Below are 22,376 nucleotides of genomic sequence, written 5' to 3' on the forward strand. Positions count from 1 at the left end.
CTGCAGTTGAGGCTCTCTTCTTGCCCTCAGCAGACTGTTATTTTTGGGGTTTTTTTTTTTGTTTTTTTTTTTTCCTCCTTTCAGGGAGCCTGCTGCAAGACAATCCATCAGGTCTAGGTGGGAGGGGCACCAGCCAGACCCCCAGTTGGGGGAATTTACAATTTTAGCTGTGATCTCACCTCTTCCTCCGATTCCAAACTTGTGTCTGATGTGTGACTGGTCACTGGAGGCCCCGAAAACACTGTTTCGTATAGTTCTTGAGTAATTACCAGCTGCTCTAGAGGAGAGACTAAATTCCGCACCTCACCACTCCTCCATCTTGCCCCTCCCTTGTCCCTAACTATCTTAACTCCATCCTTGTCTCGGTCAGTGTTAACAACCGAACATGCCCGCGGCTCTCTGCAATGAGCTATCTAGAATGAGCTACCCAGAAAGAGAGAAAAAGAAAAGAAAAAAGCAGTGTGCTTTTCAGAGCCAGTCCCCAGTTCCCCAGTCTTGCCAGTCGACCAGAATTGGTACCCAGTTCCATGTGCCCTCCCCTCCCTTGGGACACAGCCCCTCTCCAGCACTCCAAACCCAGCCAACTCCAAAAGCCTGTGTTTTCATGCACTCATCATTATTTTTGTTTTCCGTCAGCCCCGCCTCCTCTCCACCAGGAGAGACCCCAGGGCTCCTTTCCTTCTTGCTCCAGGTTTATCGTAGCTTGCATTCAGCAGTCCAGATTTGCCAATTAAAACTTTGATTGGGGCTTGGTTGAGTCACCTTCCCTTGCTTCCAGTAGGCTGCTGCTTTTTCCCACAGGGAAGTGTTTCAACTTAGCCCACCATGCCAGTGGGGGAGGGGCACCAGTGCCACAGTTTGGGGAGCTCTACTCACAGCTCTACACTGCAATCTCCGCCATTCCACCCATTCCAAACTGGTGCACGATGTGTGTCTGGCCACAGACGTCCCCCAAACAGTTGTCCCAGACCACTCTCTAGTTATTCCAGGCTATCTACTCATCACTCCAGGGGACCAACCAAATTCCACACTTCCCCATGCTGAAATCCTGCCCCACTCCTCTGATAAATCAATTTTTGACAAAGTCCCCAAATACACTGAACTGGAACAGAATAGTCCCTTCAGTAAATGGTGCTGGGAGAACTGGATTACCATATCCAAAGAAATGGAAGAGGACCTGTACCACACTCTATTCAAAAATTAACTCAAAGTGGATCAAAGACCTATGTATAAGAGCCAGTACCATAAAACTCTTAGAAGAAAATATTGGGAAACATCTTAAAGAGCTAGTGATAGGATGTACTTTCTTAGACCTTACACCCAAAGCATAAGCAATGAAAGAAAAAAATAAACGGAAACTCCTCAAGACTGAACACTTTTGTGCTTCAAAGGGCTGTTTGCTAACCATATATCTGATAAGGGTTTGATATCCAATATAAATATAAAGAAATCCTACAACTCAACAATAAGAGGACATGCAACCCAATTATAAAATGGGTAGAAGATATGAACAGACATTTCTCCAAAGAGGAAATAGAAATGACTAAAAAGTACATGAAAATATGTTCATCTTCATTGGCTATTAGGGAAATACAAATCAAAACCACAGTGGGATATCATCTCACATCTATAAGAATGACCGCTATTAAACAGGAAACTATAAGTGTTGGGAGGATGTGGAGAAATAGGAACACTTATTCATTGCTGGTGGGAATGTAAAATGGTTCAGCTGCTGTGGAAGACAGTTTGGCTGTTCCTCAGAAAACTAAATGTTGAGTTGCCCTATGACCTGGCAATTCCACTACTCGGTATATGCCTAGAAAATATGAATGCAGGGACATCAATAGACATTTGTGCACTGATGTTCATAGCGGCATTATTCACAGTTGCCAGAAGATGGAAACAATCCAAGTGTCCATCAACAGATGAGAGGGTAAACAAAATATGGTATATACATATGATGGAATATTATGCAGCAGTAAGAAGGAATGAGGTCCTTAAGCATGCTACAACATGAATGAACCTTGAGGACATAATGCTGAGTGAAATAAGTCAGACACAAAAGGACAGATATTGTATGGTTTTACTAATGTGAGCTAACTAGAATATGTAAATGCAGAGTTTTAAAATCTAGAATGTAGGGTTCCTAGAGATAGAAGGTAAAGAAGGGGGAGTGGTTACCTAATATGTACAGAATTTTTAATGAGGTTGAACAAGTGTTTGAAAACAGATAGAGGGAGGGTAGTTCGTTATTGGGATTATAAGTAATAGTGCTGTATTGTAGGTGAATTTGGTTGAAATGGGTTGTTTAGAGTCATGTATGTCACTGATTAACACTACAAATATAATTAAGTTCTTGCATGAAATACATGACATTTGTACAAGAGTAATAATAGAGTAGTACATGGAGAAAATTAGACTATAGTTAATAGTAATACTTTTATATATTTTTATCAACAGTAATAGGTGTATCACACCAATATTAGGGGTCAATAATAGGGAGGGATAAGGGATATGGGGTGTTTTGGATTTTCTTTTTTGTGTCTATCTGATATTTTTCCTTTTGTAGCAATGCAGATGGTCTAAAATTGAGTGTGATGATGATTATCACCAAGTGATAATACTGTGAGGTATTGATTGTATACTTTGGCTGGAATATATGGTATGTGAATTTACCTCAGTAAAATCTGCAGATTCAAAAAATAAAAAAAGAATACAGTAGATGCACTCACCCTTCCAAACTTCCCAACCTTTTTTATCCCTGCTAAATCCTGTCTTCTCATTATGAGTACTTGAATTAAGTGTTCTGTACATGTAAATGACTAGTGTGTGTGTACATGTGAATATGGTTTGCGCATGAATGTGTATGTATGTGTGCCCCAGTTCTATACACCAAACTCCCAACACACACAAACTCACAAACTTCCAGAACCACAACTTGCAAATAGTATGAGGACAACATGACCGTAATCTTTGTTTTCTTCTCTTTATAAACGGTCTATATTTTTGTGTATCTGAAAATTTTCAAATCCACAGAATTTTGAAAGAGCCAGTGTTTCTTGTTAGCATATTGCCATATCCAGTTCCTCTTCCTTTCTCCGTCTCTTTCCACAATTTACCACCATGTGAATATCTAATAAATTTCTCCATCTGTGGAAAAATCAACTCATACTATTCTCCTCAAATGAAGTATTTTATTGGTAATACCATACATACAAATTTGTTCTTTAGCCAAACAATTGAAAGATTGCAGAATCACGATATTTTATTTTTACTTTCGCAAGGCATGCATCTCCCCAAACAGAGGTATTCTCCACACTTAAGAAAATCAGCATTGATTAAATAATATCATACACCAAACAGTTCATACTCAAACTGCCCTCAACCACAGTCCAAATATCCTTAATAGTTTATTTTATTGTATTATGTGTTTATTGTATTGTATTCTGTATTATTATTGGTGGTGGTGGTGATGGTGGTGTTTTTGCTCCAAATTCAAAAGTGTTACATTCATTACATTCACATTTTCTCTTTAGTCTGTCTCAACCCAGAGCATTTCTGTCATTTCCCTCTGTTTTTCCATGGCATTAAATCCTTTGACATTCCAACAAAGTTGTTCTGCAGAACATCCCATGGTCTGGATTTTTCTGTCCCCTGACTGGATGCAGGTCAAACATTTTCAGCAAGAATACCACATAGGTGTTGGGTATCTTTCACTGCATCGCCCCAGGCTTCCCACCATTGGTGATGCTGAGCCTGAGCACTTGGTGGTGGTGACTGCTAGAATTCTCCATTATAGGTGCATGTTTCCCCCGTTGTAACAAATAAGTAATCTATGGGTGATACTTTGAGGCCAGGTGAATAACTAAATAACTTTCTTAATCTGTGGGAAAATTGGGCTCATGCTATTCTCCTCACGTGATCTGTTTTCTATTACCTCCACATCATAGAATATTCTTTTTTTAACTCAGCCCCATGCAATATCCTTCTCAGATTTACACAGGTATTTTTGTTCTTCTTTGAATTATTGATTGCCTTGGAAAAAGTTCTTCCCTTATCTCTTTCAGCCCTCCTTTATCTATTGTGTATATGCATCCTCAAAAAGTCACTATTAGTAGGTGAAAAGAATTGCATGCTATTAGTGGTATATGTATTCCATGGAAAAGGGATGTCATAATTTTCTGAAGAAAAGTTACGCATGATAATGAATCTGTACCATTACTTCTAATGTTCTGTTGAGAAGCTCAACAAAAATTTCTAAGTTTTCTTTATCTAATTAAACTCATTTGTTCTCTTACGAACCAGCTGGCATGGTAAATTAATTTTCTCTTATTCAGTTTTTTTCTGTTTTGTATAAATCACTAGTAGTTTTACAATGTGATCATTTTTTATTTGAATTTTTTCATGACAATTTTGTTGTATATCTGCTCTGGCACAGCTTATGTAATGTGTTTAAGAACCATGATATTCTCTACAGATACAATCAAGGTCAAAACCACTGTGCTGCAAATTAACTTTGGAATATAGTTCACTAGTAATTTCAAAAAAAACATATTTATAAATCACTTATTCATTCAGCATATATTTGAGGGCTACTTTGTGTCAGGGGCTGTGCTAGGTGTTAGCGACACAGTGATAACCTCAGGAGTATTTAGTGTGGTAGATACTAATCAGGTACATTAATATGAAATTGTATCTGTGACAAGTGCTAGGAAGAAAGGTATTCTTGTACCTTTTATGTCAGGGACAGCATGCCTTAGAAACGTGATGAAATTTGAAGGATGAGTTAACTAAGCTGAGGAGAGACAACAGTGCTCTTGTCAGAAGGGATTGGCAGTCTAAAGATCCTGTGGCATGAGGGAAGGAAATGTATCTGCAGGACTCAAAGATTGGGGTATATAGCTGTAGTGAACAAAGTAGGACGGTAGTATCATATGAGATGAGAACTGTAGAGTTTACGTAAGAGCTAGACCATTTATGGCTTTGACCGTGTTAAGAAGTGGATTTTCCCCCTTTAATTTTGCGAGGGTGAATGAAGCCTTTGAATAGTTTTGCAAAATGATCACATTTAGATTTTGAAGAGACCTTGCTTGCTGTGGTATGGTGTGGAGATTGGGGAGTTAGGGGTGGGCAGATGAATGTAGGGAGACCAATTAGAGGCTACTTCGATAGTCTAGATAAAAGGATGATAGGATGGATTTATTGTGCTAGTGGCAGAGTGGGAAGATAATGGAAATATTTTAGAGATACCTAGGAAGTAAAGTGACAAAACCTCGTTATGATTTCTGTATAGGGTGTGAGAAAGAAGGAACTTTCAAGGGTGATGCCTAGGTTTCTGACATCTTCAACTTAGTTGGTAGTTAGTTAAGAACACTGAAAAGGTAACATAGTGTGTGTATTTCATTTTGGGGGTGGGTGGTAGGTGTCTGATCATGAATATAGTTGGGTGTTGAGTTTGAGGTGCCTTTGTGACATTCAAGAAATAATACCACGTAGGCAGTTATATGGTACTTGTTTGGAAATAGGAGATAATAGTGAATTGTGGGCATACCGCTAATAATTGAAGACCCGAGTGTGACCAACTGACATCTCTTGGGGAGAGATTTTGGAGTGAACTAATGAGAGGATCTTAGGTAGAAGAGACTGCCTGTACAGAAAGCAAAGAAGGGGAAACCAGAGACGTTGGGGGTGGGGGGTGATGGGAATCAGTACTTTGTTGTCATAAAAGCCAAAAGAAGGGAGTGATTCAGCAAAGAGGGAGAAAGTAAGAATTATGTAAAATGAAAACTTTAAAACATCTCTCAGGAAAATTTTTAGATTATGAAGTTAGAATCACAAGATTTTACTTTTCAAAGCATGTTATTAATAATCCTTTGGAGTTAGTTTTTTAAATTGAAAAATTAGGTCAAAAATTTAAAACCTTGATTCTTACTAAAATACAAAGTTTCTTCCATTAAACTATTTTCTTGAGTTTTAGGGGTGTTACTTTTCCTGTTGTGTACTTAACTAGTGGATCTCTTCCACGTGCAATTTGTAATTTTTGTTTATGAGCTCACCTGGGTCTCTCTAGAGTTGTTTTTGGTTTATGTCTCTAGTTAATTGAGGTAGTTTGGACTTTTTTTTTTTTTTTTTTCATTTTCATTTTAGTGGTAGCTTCTTGGCTTGAGGATTCCTTCTAAATTTAGGCTTTACCCTCGTGCATGGTGCAAAGGTTAGGAGTTTAGCTTTCTCATGGGGAGATTTTTTTCCCCCTTGGTAAGAGAGAAACTTTGTCACTTCCACGATAGTAAGTAGATTGTTTTATATCCCCTTTTACTGAAGGGACAGGCTTTCCATGGTCCTGAGTTTGTTGGTACAGTAAATATTTCTGGCATTTGGTGATCTCCCTTTTTAAATTCAGGTAAGGTATATATTTATTTTGGGGAGATAGCATTTCTAGCATTAGCTTAGTCTTCCATGCTGCTAGCAAATAAAGCTGTTGTTTTTCTTAGACTTCTTATTTTGAAATCCTTTTCCCTCAGTCACAAATATGAGTATATTACTCCATTGCCTTATAGCATCCAGGCATTCTACTGAGAAATAATGGTATCAATCTGATTTGATTGTTGCTTTTTTATAGATAATCTTTATTTTCTCTGAATGATTTTAAGATGGTCTTAGTGTTTTGTTTTTTTTTTGAGTTCTTTAATTTTTTTTTTTTTAATTCAGTTTTATTGAAATATATTCACAAACCATACAGTCATCCATGGTATACAATCAACTGTTCACAGTATGATCATATAGTTATGCGTTCATCACCACAATCTATTTCTGAACATTTTCCTTACATCAGAAAGAATCAGAATAAGAATAAAAAATAAAAGTGAAAAGAGAATACCCAAACCATCCCCCCATCCCACCCTATTTGTCATTTAGTTTTTACTCCCATTTTTCTACTGATTTTTTTTCAATTTTTTAACTTTGTTTATCAAAAAATTAAAAACAAACAGGCAAACAACAACCAAAAAAACCCCACAACATTTCAAACAAAGCAATGGATTAAGGAAAACAAATAACCTAAAATAACTACTTTGCTTCCAATATGTTCCTACCATACCCCAAGACAATTAATAAACCCTGTCCAAACAGAGGAGTAAGAAAAACAAATAATCTAAAATAACTACATTGCTTCCAACATGTTCCTACCATACCCCAAGAAAATTAACAACCCCTAAGAAAACAAAGGAATAAGAGAAAAAAAAAACCTAAAATAACTCTGTTGCTTCCAACATGATCTTACTATATCCAAGAAAGTTTACAAACCATAATCATTCCTGAGCATTCCCATAACATTGAGATTACCCTCCATAGTTTATCTGTTCTTATTAGATTATCATTCCCCCTCCACTAATTGGTATCTCTAGGTCCCCTACATTCTACAGTATAAAACATTGTACATTTTTCACAGAATTCACATTAGTGGTAACATACAATATCTCTCTTTTTGTGCCTGGCTTATTTTGCTCAGCATTATGTCTTTTTTTTTTTTTTTTTTAAATCTTCATTTTATTGAGATATATTCATATACCACGCAGTCACACAAAACAAATCGTACTTTTGATTGTTCACAGTACCATTACATAGTTGTACATTCATCACCCAAATCAATCCCTGACACCTTCATTAGCACACACACAAGAATAACAAGAATAATAATTAGAGTGAAAAAGAGCAATTGAAGTAAAAAAGAACACTGGGTACCTTTGTCTGTTTGTTTCCTCCCCCTATTTTTCTACTCATCCATCCATAAACTAGACAAAGTGGAGTGTGGTCCTTATGGCTTTCCCAATCCCCTTGTCACCCCTCATAAGCGACATTTTTATACAACTGTCTTCGAGATTCATGGGTTCTGGGTTGTAGTTTGATAGTTTCAGGTATCCACCACCAGCTACCCCAATTCTTTAGAACCTAAAAAGGGTTGTGTAAAGTGTGCGTAAGAGTGCCCACCAGAGTGACCTCTCGGCTCCTTTTGGATTCTCTCTGCCACTGAAGCTTATTTCATTTCCTTTCACATCCCCCTTTTGGTCAAGAAGATGTTCTCTGTCCCACGATGCCAGGTCTACATTCCTCCCCGGGAGTCATATTCCACGTTGCCAGGGAGATTCACTCCCCTGGGTGTCTGATCCCACGTAGTGGGGAGGGCAGTGATTTCACCTTTCAAGTTGGCTTAGCTAGAGAGACAGGGCCACATCTGAGCAACAAAGAGGCATTCGGGAGGAGGCTCTTAGGCACAACCATAGGGAGGCCTAGCCTCTCCTTTGCAGCAACCGTCTTCCCAAGGGTAAAACCTGTGGTAGAGGGCTCAACCCATCAAACCACCAGTCCCCTATGTCTGTGGTCATGTTAGCAACCATCGAGGTGGGGTAGGCCAATACCCCTGCATTCTCCACAGGCTCCTCAAGGGGGCACTGCATCTTTTTTTTTTCTTGTTTTTTTTTTTTTGTTTTTTTTTTTTAACTTTCCCTTCTTTTTTAAATCAACTGTATGAAAAAAAAGTTAAAAAGAAAACAAACATACAATAAAAGAACATTTTAAAGAGACCATAACAAGGGAGTAAGAAAAAGACAACTAACCTAAGATAACTGCTTCACTTCCAACATGTTCCTACTTTACCCCAAGAAAGTTACCTAATATAGCAACATTTCTGTGAACTTGCTCCTACTATATCCATCAGAAATTAACAGACCATAGTCATTCCTGGGCATCCCCAGAACGTTAAATAGCTTATCTGTTCTTCTTGGATTATTGTTCCCCCTTCCTTAATTGCTCTCTATTGCTAGTTCCCCTACATTCTACATTACAAGCCATTTGTTTTATATTTTTCAAAGTTCACATTAGTGCTAGCATATAATATTTCTCTTTTTGTGCCTGGCTTATTTCGCTTAGCATTATGTCTTCAAGGTTCATCCATGTTGTCATATGTTTCACGAGATCGTTCCTTCTTACTGCCGCATAGTATTCCATCGTGTGTATATACATTTTATTTATCCACTCATCTGTTGAAGGACATTTGGGTTGTTTCCATCTTTTGGCAATTGTGAATAATGCTGCTATGAACATTGGCGTGCAGATATCTGTTCGTGTCACTGCTTTCCGATCTTCCGGGTATATACCGAGAAGTGCAATCGCTGGGTCGAATGGTAACTCTATATCTAGTTTTCTAAGGAACTGCCAGACTGACTTCCAGAGTGGCTGAACCATTATACAGTCCCACCAACTGCTTTTATTTTGGAGTTTTTCGTGTTGTTTTTTTTCTATGCCTGTCTCCTCTCTGCTGGGCTGGCTGCTCTCAGATTCTCTGGTGTCTGGTCTCTGTCTATCTATGGTTGGAGTTTGGATCAGCAGAATGAGTTTCTGATAAGGGCTGCCACTGCAGTTCTCCCTTCTCCTTCCCGGAGCTGACAGCCCCTCCTCCCACGGGACTGAGCCTGGCAGGGAGGGGCGCGGGTCCCCTGGCCGCAAAAACTTACAGATTTCGCTGATCTCAGCAGTTCCACGTTTTCATGAGTGTTGTATGAAGTATGCCCAAAGTCAGATTGCTCTGTGGTGTCCAGTCCACACAGTTCCTGGCTTTCTACCTACTTTCCTGGAGGAGTAACTAAAACATACAGCTCACCAGTCTGCCATCTTGCCCCGCCTCCGAGTTCTTTTCGGTCTTAGTGTTTTGAAACATATTGGGTTGCATATGAGTTTTGTCCCCCCTTCCCCCTCCTGCATCATTTGCATACTTAGTCTTTTTTAAGACAGATATAATAATTTCTAGATTTCTCTTTACACATCTTAATGCTTTCATAATATTTTCTATCTTGTTCTAATTTGTTCTTTGTCCTTTCTACTATTTAATCTGCCTTTTTAATTTTTTTTCATACTTGACAGTCGTTTTTGCCATTCATAGTCTTAGTTTCTTTGTCATAAATTATTTCATTAATAATAGTAGTAGTAGCATCTACATGCTTTAGAAATACTATATTGTCATCATAGTTACCTACCTATCAGATCGGTAATATTGTTATCCCTGTTTTACAAGTGAAAAAACTAGAACACCAAGAATATAAGTAACTCATCCAACCAAGGTCACATAGCAAGTTAGTATGAAATTAAGATTCAAAACCAGGCAGTATGATTCTGGAGCTTGTACTCTTAACCTTTAGGTAATACTTCCCCTCTGACTGCTTTGGCCTGTCTTAGCCCTCTGAAGATCTTGATTCTTATTTCTTTCCTATGATATTAGTTGATTTTGATATTTGTTGATTTTGATGCTTAGGTTTTTATAGTGCTTACGTTTCTCAGATGTTTGCTTGTTGGATGTGTACTTATTTCTGTGTTTAGTAATTCTGTCCATGAATGCTACAAAGGTTGCATCTAGTGATTGTTGGGGGGAGGGTCAGAATTTACCACTGGGAAGGGTATATCAAACTAATATTGAGTATGAGGGTTTCCTGTTTATCTTCTTTGTGTCCAGAATTGTTCTGCTTCTTGACTCACTTGTCTACATATGGTGCTTCTACCTCAGGCTGATGAGATCTACTTCCCTGCTTGATAAAAGTAGAGGAAGAGAGTTCACCTGGCTGTTTCTAAGGCCATTACTGAGAGAATTGCTCCAGGGTTTCCTTCTGGTCCTTCCCCCGCAACAGCTGCTTTATACTATGGAATATCCTTGGAACTGCCCCCATGGTTTGCAGTTTTCTTCTGCTTGCATTTTGGTCTATGATTTCTTTAATTTCATTTCTTCAACTTTGTCTTTTGTCTTTCAGGTGTTAATTACAATTTGTCTTTCTTTAAGATTGTATTGTTTTTTTACAGTGCTATTATGGTTTATTCACTTCTATATTTTTATTGCTATTATAATTTTTTTCTTTATCCCTGTAATTTTTAGGGTTTTAGGTTTGGAGATGATTATGTTGATTGTGTTCTTTTTTCCATTTTGATGCAGTCTCCTGTCAATTGTTCTTAAGTTTTTGAGAGTTATGGTCTTCTTTGACCATTTGATGAATTTTGTGAACCGCACCTTCCTTTTATATTCCAGTTTAGACCCTGGCCAAGTGTAAATTTGAGCATTACTAGTTTTGTAGGTGTGGGTTCGGGTGGATTGTCTTGTGGTTTTGTTTTGAGTTATATTAGAAATAGTTTAAACAATCTGTTATTCAAATTTGAGAAAAATTACTATAAAATTTATTTGTGTAGCCATAGAGCTAAATATAAAGAAAGGTAGAGCTATTTCTTCCTGTTGAACAGTTTTATAACATTCCTTTCTTCCTCTTTCCTCTAGGTTTAACTATAGATCAACACATCATCTTGCATCTCATGGGTTCTATGAATTTTTAAATTGGTTTGATGAAAGAGCATGGTATCCACTAGGAAGAATAGTAGGTGGTACTGTAAGTATATTAGTAATTATTTATGTTAATTAGAAAGTTTTATAGTTATTTGATTAAATCATTCATTGCTAAGATGATGCTGGGGTTTCTAGAAATCTTTGTGTGGTTAACTAAGATTTTTTTTATTTAATTTACTTAAGTTTTTTCTTGACCTTTCCACTCCTCCACCCCCTGTCATCCATTTTTGAATTTTCTCACTAACAATTATTTCTGACAAGTGTTGGAGGCTGAGTCGGGGGATCTACTGTCACAGTGTACATCAAGTTCAAGTTATTTGTGTTATTTATTCTGTAGAAACATGGTTGAAAAAAATTGTTTTTTACGAGGAGCTAGACATTTAAAATAATGAGGTATTTCTAATTTTCCAGGTCCCAAATCTCCCCTAAATTACTATAAGGTAATTGAGTATTGATTATAGTTCATGTGGAATTCTGATGACCAGAAGATGACATAGGGAAGCTTTTTAGAATTTAGTATGTAATGAGAATTTTGAAGAGAACCTGAGAGACAGGGTGGCTATTTCTGGGGAAATATACTGTTTGTTATTATTCATGCTTGATTTAATTTTTTTTAACCCAAAGACACTTTTGACTGTGTGTTTTATCTCTGTTGTATGTCTTTTTTCTGTTTTGCTAATTTTTATTTGTTATTTCCTGCTTTCCACTTTTTTGAGTTTATTTTGATGTTCTTTTTCTGACTTCTTGATGGTTTGCTCACTAATTTTTAACTTTTCTTTATTAACAAATGCATTATAAAGCTATACATTTTCCACTAATCTCTGCTCTAATGGCATTCCATTATGGCATACACATAAGTTTTGATGTGTAGTATTTTCATTATGATTCAAATCAAAATATAATTTCCCCTTTGACACATGGGTTATTTAGAATTGTATTTACATTTCAACATAAAGGGATTTCCTAGTTAGCTTTTTGTTTGTTTTTGCCTTCAAATAATTGTTAGAAAACGCATTGGTGCAATTTCAGTGTTTTGAAATCTGTTGAGACTTGATTTGTGGCCTAGACTATAGCCTAATTTTGTAAATAATTCCCTCTGTGTTTGGAAGGAATATGTTTTCTATGGTAGAAGGTGTTATGTTTCTGCTCTGGAGCGTCTTCTTATCCTTCATGTAAATAGACATGAAGGCACAATGAGAGTAGTCATGATGGTCTTCAGTGTGCCGATAGAATCAGAGAAGGTCTGGGTATTGAATGGTGGGTGTGGTAGATGTCTATTACCTGCAGCTCTTATGGTACCAATCTTGTCATATACCTTATTGTATTAATAGTTGATGACTATAGTTTGTTTCTTTGTATAGTTGATAACTTTTTATCTTGAATTCATCCCCAGTGGAAGCTTATTTTCTCTGAGACTCCTTGCACCTTGCGATTTGGAACCATCCTTTAATCTTTCTCACTTGCTTTTGCTTGAGTTTATAGGGATTTCATTGGTTTTATGACACTTTTCAGGTTATTTCTCAGCTTGAAGTTTCATATACCTAATGTTATGTAAGTGTGGAACCCACATTCACACATGTGAATGAGTTTCCAGTTTCTCCTTTAGGACTTTGTTTCTTCTCAAAGATTTAGAAGGAAGACAAACTTACTGTTTCCTTGATGGGTGGGTAGAATTTATCTAGTCTAGTTTCATAAACTGGACATCTGTTCCAAGCTCTGGCTTTGTGCTCGTAACTAGGCCTTCTGTAATCCCTCTGTTGGGTGATAAACTTCCTACCCTCCAGTCCCTAAGACCTGTATGAACTCTGACTTTTTTTAATTTGCTCTTCACTTTTGACATCTGGAGAAATCCCTTTGCTTTGAGCCTTACTTCTTTTCAGCCTTATTTTTTTGTTTTGTGTTGTTTTGGTCCTTTAAATCCAGTACTTCTATGTATTTTGGCTATTTTTGTGTGTGTCAGCTCAGTCTTTGATATTAAATAGGTGAATTGACTTACTTTGAGAGGTATTTTCAAGTTTACTTCCATTATCTTTGAAGATTATTGACAAAATCATACCCTGGCATAAAAAAAACATACTGAGGTCTGGCATTGAATGTGGAATGAAGCAAAGTATTTATTTTTTTAAGACTGATGATGAATCATCCCACTTTTTCTCTCCCTCTGTCCATCCTTCCCTCCTTCCATGTATCCGATAGGTATTGAACATCTGTTTTGTGCCAGTCATTGTTCTAGATGCAAGGGGAGATTTTTCTCCTGTTCTGGACCTTATATTCTAGTAAAGGTGGGCAATTATTAGACAATATGTAAAACAACTATATAAATTGTATGTCAGATGGCGATAAGTACTGTAGAGAAAGAGTAGGGGACTGAGGTAAGGGCTTGTAATTTTAAATAGCGTTGTGGGAAAACAAATTTACAGTGCATTACTTTTGTAGTTCCAAAGATGGAAGAAGAAAAGAATCTTTTAGAGTTTAGCTAAGGCTGCAAATGTAAATGCACATTTTAATCACTGTGGAATAGCTCTAAAATAATGTCCTATTTACATTCTTTGAATCCTCTTAATGTTTAATGTTCCTCTGTTAGGGTGAGGATGAGTAGTAATATAACTATTGACTGGTCCCTTCTAGTGTATTACTTCCCTTCAATGTCTAAGCACTTTAAAAGGCGTAAAAACTTTCTTCTTTCCAGGATTCCTAAAACGTTGACCTTAAAATTCACCAACTCCCTGGTCCTTCTTTTCCTCGCTAGAGATTTTACTTGCTAAATCTTGGGCTTGAAAGGAGGGAAGATTTATTTATAAATACCACTTAAAAATCATTTTGCACATAACTTTTCTTCCTCTTTTCTCCTCTGTCTCATTCCCATATGCACACACAAGTATGGACAAAATTGGAGTGTATTCAAACTCCATATTTGAAGGTGACTTAGATTAGGACCCGTTTTGGAATGAAAACAAGAAAAAGGGAGTGATCAGGATCAGTAGGAAAATTTACTACAGTTTTCCATTATTACCCATTTTCAGTTTTAATCATTCTTGCCTAATATTCTGCCTGACTTTTCTCCTTATACTGAAATATATATCCCTCCATATATGAGCTTTTTCTTTAGTATCCAATCCATAAAGAACTTTTTATTTTTGTAGTATATAAAGGAAGCAAATGGTTTAGCAGCCTTATTCCCAAACTTATTATAAAGGATATATAATAATAAAGAGAATTTCAGTTACTGTTTCAGCTACTTCATTTTATATGCAGTGATTTAATTTTCCATCTTTTCTCCCTAGGTTTACCCAGGCTTGATGATAACAGCTGGCCTTATTCATTGGATTTTAAATACATTGAACATAACAGTTCATATAAGAGATGTATGTGTGTTCCTTGCACCAACTTTTAGCGGCCTTACATCTATATCTACTTTTCTGCTTACCAGAGAACTTTGGAACCAAGGAGCAGGACTTTTAGCTGCGTGTTTTATTGCTATTGTACCAGGTTATATTTCTCGGTCAGTAGCTGGATCCTTTGATAATGAAGGCATTGCTATTTTTGCACTTCAGTTCACATACTACTTGTGGGTAAGTAACGCTTAATGTTTTGCTGCCATTGATATCCATGATGTTTCTGCTGAAATGCTGTGAGTTTTATTACCTGAGGTATAAAGTTTAGCCCCACATTTGTTTTTCATATGCTTTAGGATTTTCTGTTGTTTTTGGCCTCTTGACATTTGCTTAACTTGTTAGGGTTCTTTTAGGATTTGTAGACCAATTGAAGTCCTTATCTCTAATCTGATGATCTACAGCTTTGTGGCGTACACTGTCTCTAACTAACCAGCAGGTGGCGTCCATGAGCCACCTTTTCTCCACAAGCCAGTTCTCCCCTGCTTTGCCTTTGTAGTGAGTGGGGGAGTGAGTCTTGTGGGGTCCAATTGGTGTACAAAGCTTGCGTGTTAGTTGGTGTTGCCCACCCTGTGTATGGGGCGTGTGTCTGGGCAGTCAGGGAGGGGTGGTGGCTCTAACAATCAAATCTCCCTGGTGTTTCTGGAGTTTTAAAGCTGCTGCAATAGTCTAATCCTTCAGTTCAGTCCTGCCACAGTTTGTCTCTGCCACTGACCCACAAGTCCTTGGTATTGGCGTATGGCCCCTGAGACTTACAAGTGGGTCCCTCTTCCAGGCCGTGCACCCCCTGGTCCTCTGTTGAGGGATGACTGTGCTATGTCACAGGTGATTGCCGTCCCCCCAGGGTGGTACTGGGCTGCTGGGCTGTGTAGGGAGGCTCCCAGTCTGCTGAAATGATGGCTGAATGGGGCTTTGTTAATTCACACTGCTCCACCTTCCCAACTCTGGGACAACCATCTGAGGGTGTAGGGAAAGCTAATGTCCACACCCAGTTTTGTGGTGTGTGCATGTTATTTGAAGCACTTCCGTCACACTGGGTTGTCTGAGGCTGCTCTAGGCTATGGGGCGGGCGACGGGCAGGAGTGTTTCCTGTCCACCAGGATGATGGCTGTGAGTGGACACCCCCCTTTTCTTGGGAAGTTGTGGTGTTTAGTGAATTTTCTCAGCCACTGGATTATTGCGTTTTGTCTCAGAGCTCTCTTAGTTCTGCTCTTGTCTTGACCTGCCCGAATTGCAAGTCTTTGAGGCTTTCTGTATTGGGCTTCTTAGAGTAATTGTTTTAGAAGGAGAAAAAAAAAAGATTAAAAAAAAAAGCCCTCCTCACAGATCTAATGGGTTATTGAAATGCTAAGAGACAAAGCAATTAGGGCCATTAAGGAAAGATCCAGGGGGCAGAGAGATCAGTTTTTCTTGGGGATTTGCATATGAGCCTCAGGGCCTGAGCTCTGCCCTTCCCCTTTCTATGTTCACCAGAACTCCAAAAAGCCTCTGCTTTTATTTTGGAGTTTTTCTTGCTGTTTTTTGCTATCCCTGTCTCCTCTCTGCTGGGCTGGCTGCTCTCAGATTCTCTGGTGTCTGGTCTCAGTCTATCTATGGTTGGAGTTTGGATCAGTAGAATGAGTTTCTGTTAAGAGCTGTCACTGCAGTTCTCCCTTCTCCTTCTCAGCGCTGACGGCCTCTCCTCCCACGGGTCTGAGCCTGGCAGGGAGGGGCGCGGGTCCCCTGGCAGCAAAAACTTACAGATTTCGCTGATCTCAGCAGTTCGACATGTTCATGAGTGTTGTATGAAGTATGCCCAAAGTCAGACTGCTCTGTGGTGTCCAGTCCACGCAGTTCCTGGCTTTCTACCTACTTTCCTGGAGGAGTAACTAAAACATACAGCTCACCAATCTGCCATCGTGCCCTGCCTCCCCCACATTTGTTTTTTATCAATTATAGTTGAATACAGACTGCTGTTTGCTGTTTGTAATAAATTTAATAATTGGTAACATTAAAAAAACATGTCATGTATTTTTTCCTTCTCTAGTTTTGTATATATATATTTTATATATATTTACGTGCATAAATAAAACTTGATTTCCACTACAATACTGTGAGGATTGTTTTTTTTTTTTAAGATCGTTTTTTCTATTTTAAAGGTAATGATACTGTCCTTACCTTGGAAGTCATAGCTCCATCAAAGGGGCTATCGAAAAACAAGCTTTTAATTCTTTCATTTGCTTTGGAGGAGAGGGATAAGAAAATAGTTACTTAGGAAAGCTGAACTGTAGTTCAGTGGCTTGGGATTTCAAATTTTGTTTTTGTGAAACTAGCTTTATTTTGCTGTTACTAAGTTATTTAAACTTAATTCTTGTTTTTTTTAACATGGAACATGATTCTACTTATTGTATTCTACTTAAAGCTTGCATTTATTTAGTCATTTAAAAGATTATTTTAGCTTTAGCTTATACACAATGCTTTTTCAGTGATAGAAATTGCTAAAATTAAAATTTTAATGTATTTTATTAAGTACGTTTTAGGTAGCTAAAATATTCTCTTTCATAATTATTTTACATCTCTTAAGACTACTTGACTAGTGAATATTTTTGCTTTGGCATAGAGTTTTAGAGGAGAATATTACGTTTAATCAATATAGACAATCTCTTGAACTGAGTTTAAAAGGCAAGAAATGAAGTTGATAGCAAGCAGCAGGATTTTGCAATGTGCTATATTCATCAAAAAATACAGATTATTTTTGTTTATTGTGTGCAGCCAAGAAAAAACTTAAGACATAATTTTTAATTTGCAGTTTTTAATACGTAATTTTTTAAAATTATAAAATTATGCACAGATGGGTAAATAAGTGATAATATAATGGCAAGTGAAAAATAAGTTGCCGTATAATATGTACAGTATATCATTATATAAATTTTAAATGGTACAGACTATACTTCATGTGCTGTTTGTTTATATATGTTTATAATAAAAGTATAAAAATACAGTGTATATTCTTCATATACACCAACTTCTTGATAGTGGTTATCCCTGAGGAGGGTGGCTAATATTGAGGAGTTAGTATGGAGGGTACTTAAACTATATATAGAAAAAAAGTTTTTTTAATAAAACCATCTGAAGGAGATAAATGGCATTTTATTAGCATTTGTAAGGCTTCATGGCTAATAAAATAACTCTTATATTATTCTCTGCTGTTCTATTTGTTTAAATACTTTGTAATAAATTTTTGGAATCCCAGTAAAAGTTCCAAAACCTTCTTTGCAGATATGGAAAAGCCAATCATCAAATTTATATGGAAGGGTAAGGGGCTCCAAATAGCTAAAGCCATCTTGAAAAAGAAGAATGAAGTTGGAGGACTCATACTTCCTGATCTTAAAACTAACTACAAAGACACAGTAATGAAAACAGCATGGCAGTGGCTCAAGGATAGGCATATAGACCAGTGGAATTGAATTGAGAGCTCAGAAATCAATCCTCACATTTATGGGCAATTGAGTTTTGACAAGGTGGCAAAGACCGCTCAATTGGAAAAGAATAGTCTTTTCAACTAATGTTGCTGGGAAAACTGGATCTCCATTCGTAAACGGATGAAGGTGGGCCCCTATCTCACACATATGCAAAAATCAACCCCAAATGGGTCAAAGACCTAAATTTAAGAGCCAGAACTATAAAATTCCTAGAAGAAAATGTAGAGAAGCATCTTCAGGACCTCATGGTACTCAGTAGTTTTTTAGACTTTACACCCAAAGTGCAAGCAACAAAAGAAAAAGTAAATCAGAATCAAAAACTTTTTTTCCTCAAAGGACTTTACCATGAAAGTGAAACAAAAACCTACACAATGGGAGAAAATATTTAGAAGCCATATATCTGATAAAGGGTTGAGTATCTAGAATATATAAGTCCTTCAACTAAAGAACAAATGGACAATCTAATTAAAAACTGGGTGAAGCTCTTGAATAGACATTTCTTCAAAGAAGATTTAATGATGGCCAAAAAAACACACGAAAAGATGTTCAGCATCATTAGCCATTGGGGAAATGCAAATCAAAACCACAATGCAATATCATTTCTTGCCCGTTAGAATGGCTGCTAATCAAAAAAAAAAATTACTAGGGTCAGAGAAGATGCAAATAGGAAAACTCATTTGTTGCTAATGGGAATGTCAAATGGTGCAGATGTTGTGGAACGCAGTTTGGCAGTTCCTCAAAAAGTTAGGTATAGAATTACCATATGACCTGGCAATCCCACTTTTACATATATACCCAAAAGAATTGAAAGCAGAGACTGAAATAGATATTTGCACACTGATGTTCATAGTGGCATTATTTGCAATTGCCGAAAGATGGAAGTAGCCCAAGTGTCCATCAGCCAAAATGAATGGATAAACAAAATGTGGTATATATACACAATGGAATTTCAGCCGTAAAAAGGAATGAAGTTGATAGATGTGACACTGAATAATATTCCATTGTATGGATATACATACCACATTTTGTTTGTCTGTTCAGCAGTTGATAGACACTTGGCTTATCTTCACTTTTAGACTATCAAGAATAATGATGCTATGGACATCATGTATATGCTTTATTGTGACCCTTAGTTTTCAGTTCTTTTGGGTGTATACCTAAGAGTGGGTACTACGATAACTAATCTTTTGAGGAACTGAGAGACTATTTTCCATAGTAGAGACATCATTTTGTATTCCCACACACAGTGTATGAGGGTTTTAATTTCTCTACATCCTTGCAAACACTTATTTTCCATTTAAAAAATAATAACCATCCTAGTCAGTGTGAAAACCTCATTGGTCTTGATTTGCATTTCTCTAATGACTCATGTTGAACAATCTTTTCATATGCTATTGGCCATTTGTATATATTTGAGAAATGACTTCGCATAATTTATCCATTTTTAAATTATGTTGTTTGTCTTTTTGTTGTAGAGTTACAAGAGGCTTATTATATGTTTTGTATGCTAGACTCCTGTCAGATATGATTTGCAAATATTTTCTGCCATTCTTTAGCTTGTCTTTTTACTTTCTTGATAGTGTCCTTTGATGGCACCAATGTTTTTGCATGCTTCTTTAATTTTTATGAGGTCCAATTGATCTGCTTTTTTTCTTGGTTTCTTTTGTTTTTGCTGTTAAATTTAAGAAACCATTGCCTGATCCAAAGTCATGAAGAGTTACACCTCTGTTTTCTTCTAAGAGTTTTATAATTTTAGTTCTTACATTTAGGTCTGTTTCAGTTTGCTAATGCTGCTAGAATGCAATATACCAGAAATGGACTAGCTTTTAACAGTGGGGATTTGTTAGCTTATAATTCACAGTTCTTGTGCCATGAAACTCTCCAGATTAAGGCATTAACAGGATGATACCTAGACTCTGAAGAAAGACAGCTGGCATCTGGGACACCTCTGTCAGATAGGAAGGCACATGGCCAGTATCTGTTGATCCGTCTGTCCCTGGTTTTATTGCTTTCAGCTTCTGAATTCAGTGGCTTCCTCTTTCAGACCCACCTTGAATGGGATGGGTCACATCTCAGTTGAAATAACCTAACCAAAGGGTCCCGTTCATAATAGGTCTGCACCCAAAGGAATGGATTAAAAGAACAATGCCTTTTCTGGGGTACATAACAGCTTTCAGACCAAAACAAGGTCTTTGATTCATTTTGAATTAATTTTTTTAATTAAATTCAGTTTTATTGAAATATATTCACATACCATACAGTCATCCATGGTGTACAATCAGCTCTTCACAGTACCATCATATAGTTATGCATTCATCACCACAATCTATTTCTGAACATTTTCCTTACATCAGGAAGAATCAGAATAAGAATAAAAAATAAAAAACACCCATACACTACATAAAGGGAGTGTGATCTACAAGATTTTCACGATCACAGTGTCACACTTTATAATCTACATTGTTATGCAATCATCTTCAGGAGTCTAGAGAACTGGGTTGGAGTTTGATAGTTTCAGGTATTTACTTCTAGCTATTCCAATACATTAAAATCTAAGAGGTGTTACTTGTATAGTGCGTTAAGAGTGTCCACCAGAGTGGCCTCTTGACTCCATTTGAGATCTCTGAGCCACTGAAACTTTATTTCGTTTTGTTTTGCATCCCCCTTTTGGTCAAGAAGATATTCTTAATCCCATGATGCCAGGTCCAGATTCATCCCCGGGAGTCATATCCTGCGTTGCCAGGGAGATTCACACCCCTGAGAGTTGGGTCCCACGTAGGGGGGAGGGCAGTGAGTTCACCTGCCAAGGTGGCTCAGAGACAGAGAGGGCCACATCTGAGCACAAAGAGATACTCAGGGGGAGACTCTTAGGCACAATTATATGCAAGTTTAGCCTCTCCTTTGCAGTAACAAGCTTCGTAAGGGCAAGTCCCATGATAGAGGACTCAGCACATGAAACCACCAGTCCTAATGTTTGTGACATCAGCATCAGTCCAGGTGAGGAAGTCCAATACTTCTGCACCTTTCCCCAGCTCCTCAGGGGGGCCCTGTAAATATATTTTTATTCTCTGCCCAGATTACTCTGGGATGTGTCACTGTTTTGCTCTAACCTATACTAACCTACCATATCTCACTTCCTATTCAAAGTTCCATGCAATTGTGGTGTTTGAACAAACCAACTGAAGAGTCACACTGTTTAGAAAATATAGATCCTGCACCAGATAGACTTCTCTTCCTTTGGTCTCACATGGAAGTTGAAGTTTTAAAACATAGTCAGTTTCAACCTTTACCCTTTGGCCCGGTTTGCCCTAGTCTTAACCAGATCTGCTTCATTTATATCACTAATTGAAGTATAGGCTCTTTTACAGCTTTTTTTTTTTTTAACAGTTGCTGTATGCACTAATACTAACATTCATATCTGCCAAGCTCTAGCTCTGAGTTTCAGGTATCACAGAGATACCCATTGTTCCAGAGACCAATCAGGTTATACACTAAGGGATCAGCATCTCAAAATTAGGAGGTAGCCATTACAATTCAGAAAGACATTTGACTGCTGTAAGAGCTTACAATCAAGGGACCATTACAATAATCGCTCCCCTCTTAGACTATGTTCTAAGATTCAATTCTGAGTTTGCACATTATAGTTAGTCCATATTGGTGAGGCATGATAGTGTTTGTGAATTAATTTTTTGAATATGGTGTGAGGTATGGGTCCAGTTTCATTCTTCTGTATGCAGATACCCAGTTTTCTCAGCAGGATTTATTGAAAAATCTCTTCTTTCCCCATTGAGTGTACTTGTCATCCTTATCAAAAATCAATAGACCATAGATTTTTGAAATCTCAGTTTATTTTTGAAATCTCAGTACAATTCCATTGGCCTTATATGTCTTTCTGTGTGCTAGTACCATGCTATTGATTACCGTAGCTTTAAAAATAAATTTTAAAATTGGGAAATTTCAGTCCTCCAACTTGTTCTTTTTCAAGATGCATTTAGCTATTCTGGTTCCCTTGCATTTCCATATGAATTTTAGGATCAGTTTGTCCAATATTATTTTTTTAAAGCACCATTGTATTTTTTATTATTAATTGAACAGGTATTTTTCTAGAACAGATATGAACCAGATGCTGTTTTATATGTTGATTATACA

General features: G+C 37.3%; 1 protein-coding gene across 3 annotated transcripts in view; it reads left to right on the forward strand.

Annotated features, from left to right (window-relative positions):
• Window positions 1–22,376, forward strand: part of STT3B (STT3 oligosaccharyltransferase complex catalytic subunit B) — a 151,147-nt gene that overhangs the window by 56,759 nt on the left and 72,012 nt on the right. For all 3 annotated transcript variants that reach the window (XM_037846456.1, XM_037846469.1, XM_037846463.1), the window contains exons 2-3: window positions 11,309–11,417; window positions 14,659–14,946. In XM_037846456.1, the coding sequence (XP_037702384.1) occupies window positions 11,309–11,417; window positions 14,659–14,946 (397 nt within the window). The remainder of the gene's footprint in view (window positions 1–11,308; window positions 11,418–14,658; window positions 14,947–22,376) is intronic.

Source organism: Choloepus didactylus, chromosome 1, assembly GCF_015220235.1.
Source record: "Choloepus didactylus isolate mChoDid1 chromosome 1, mChoDid1.pri, whole genome shotgun sequence".
NCBI lineage: Eukaryota > Metazoa > Chordata > Mammalia > Pilosa > Megalonychidae > Choloepus > Choloepus didactylus.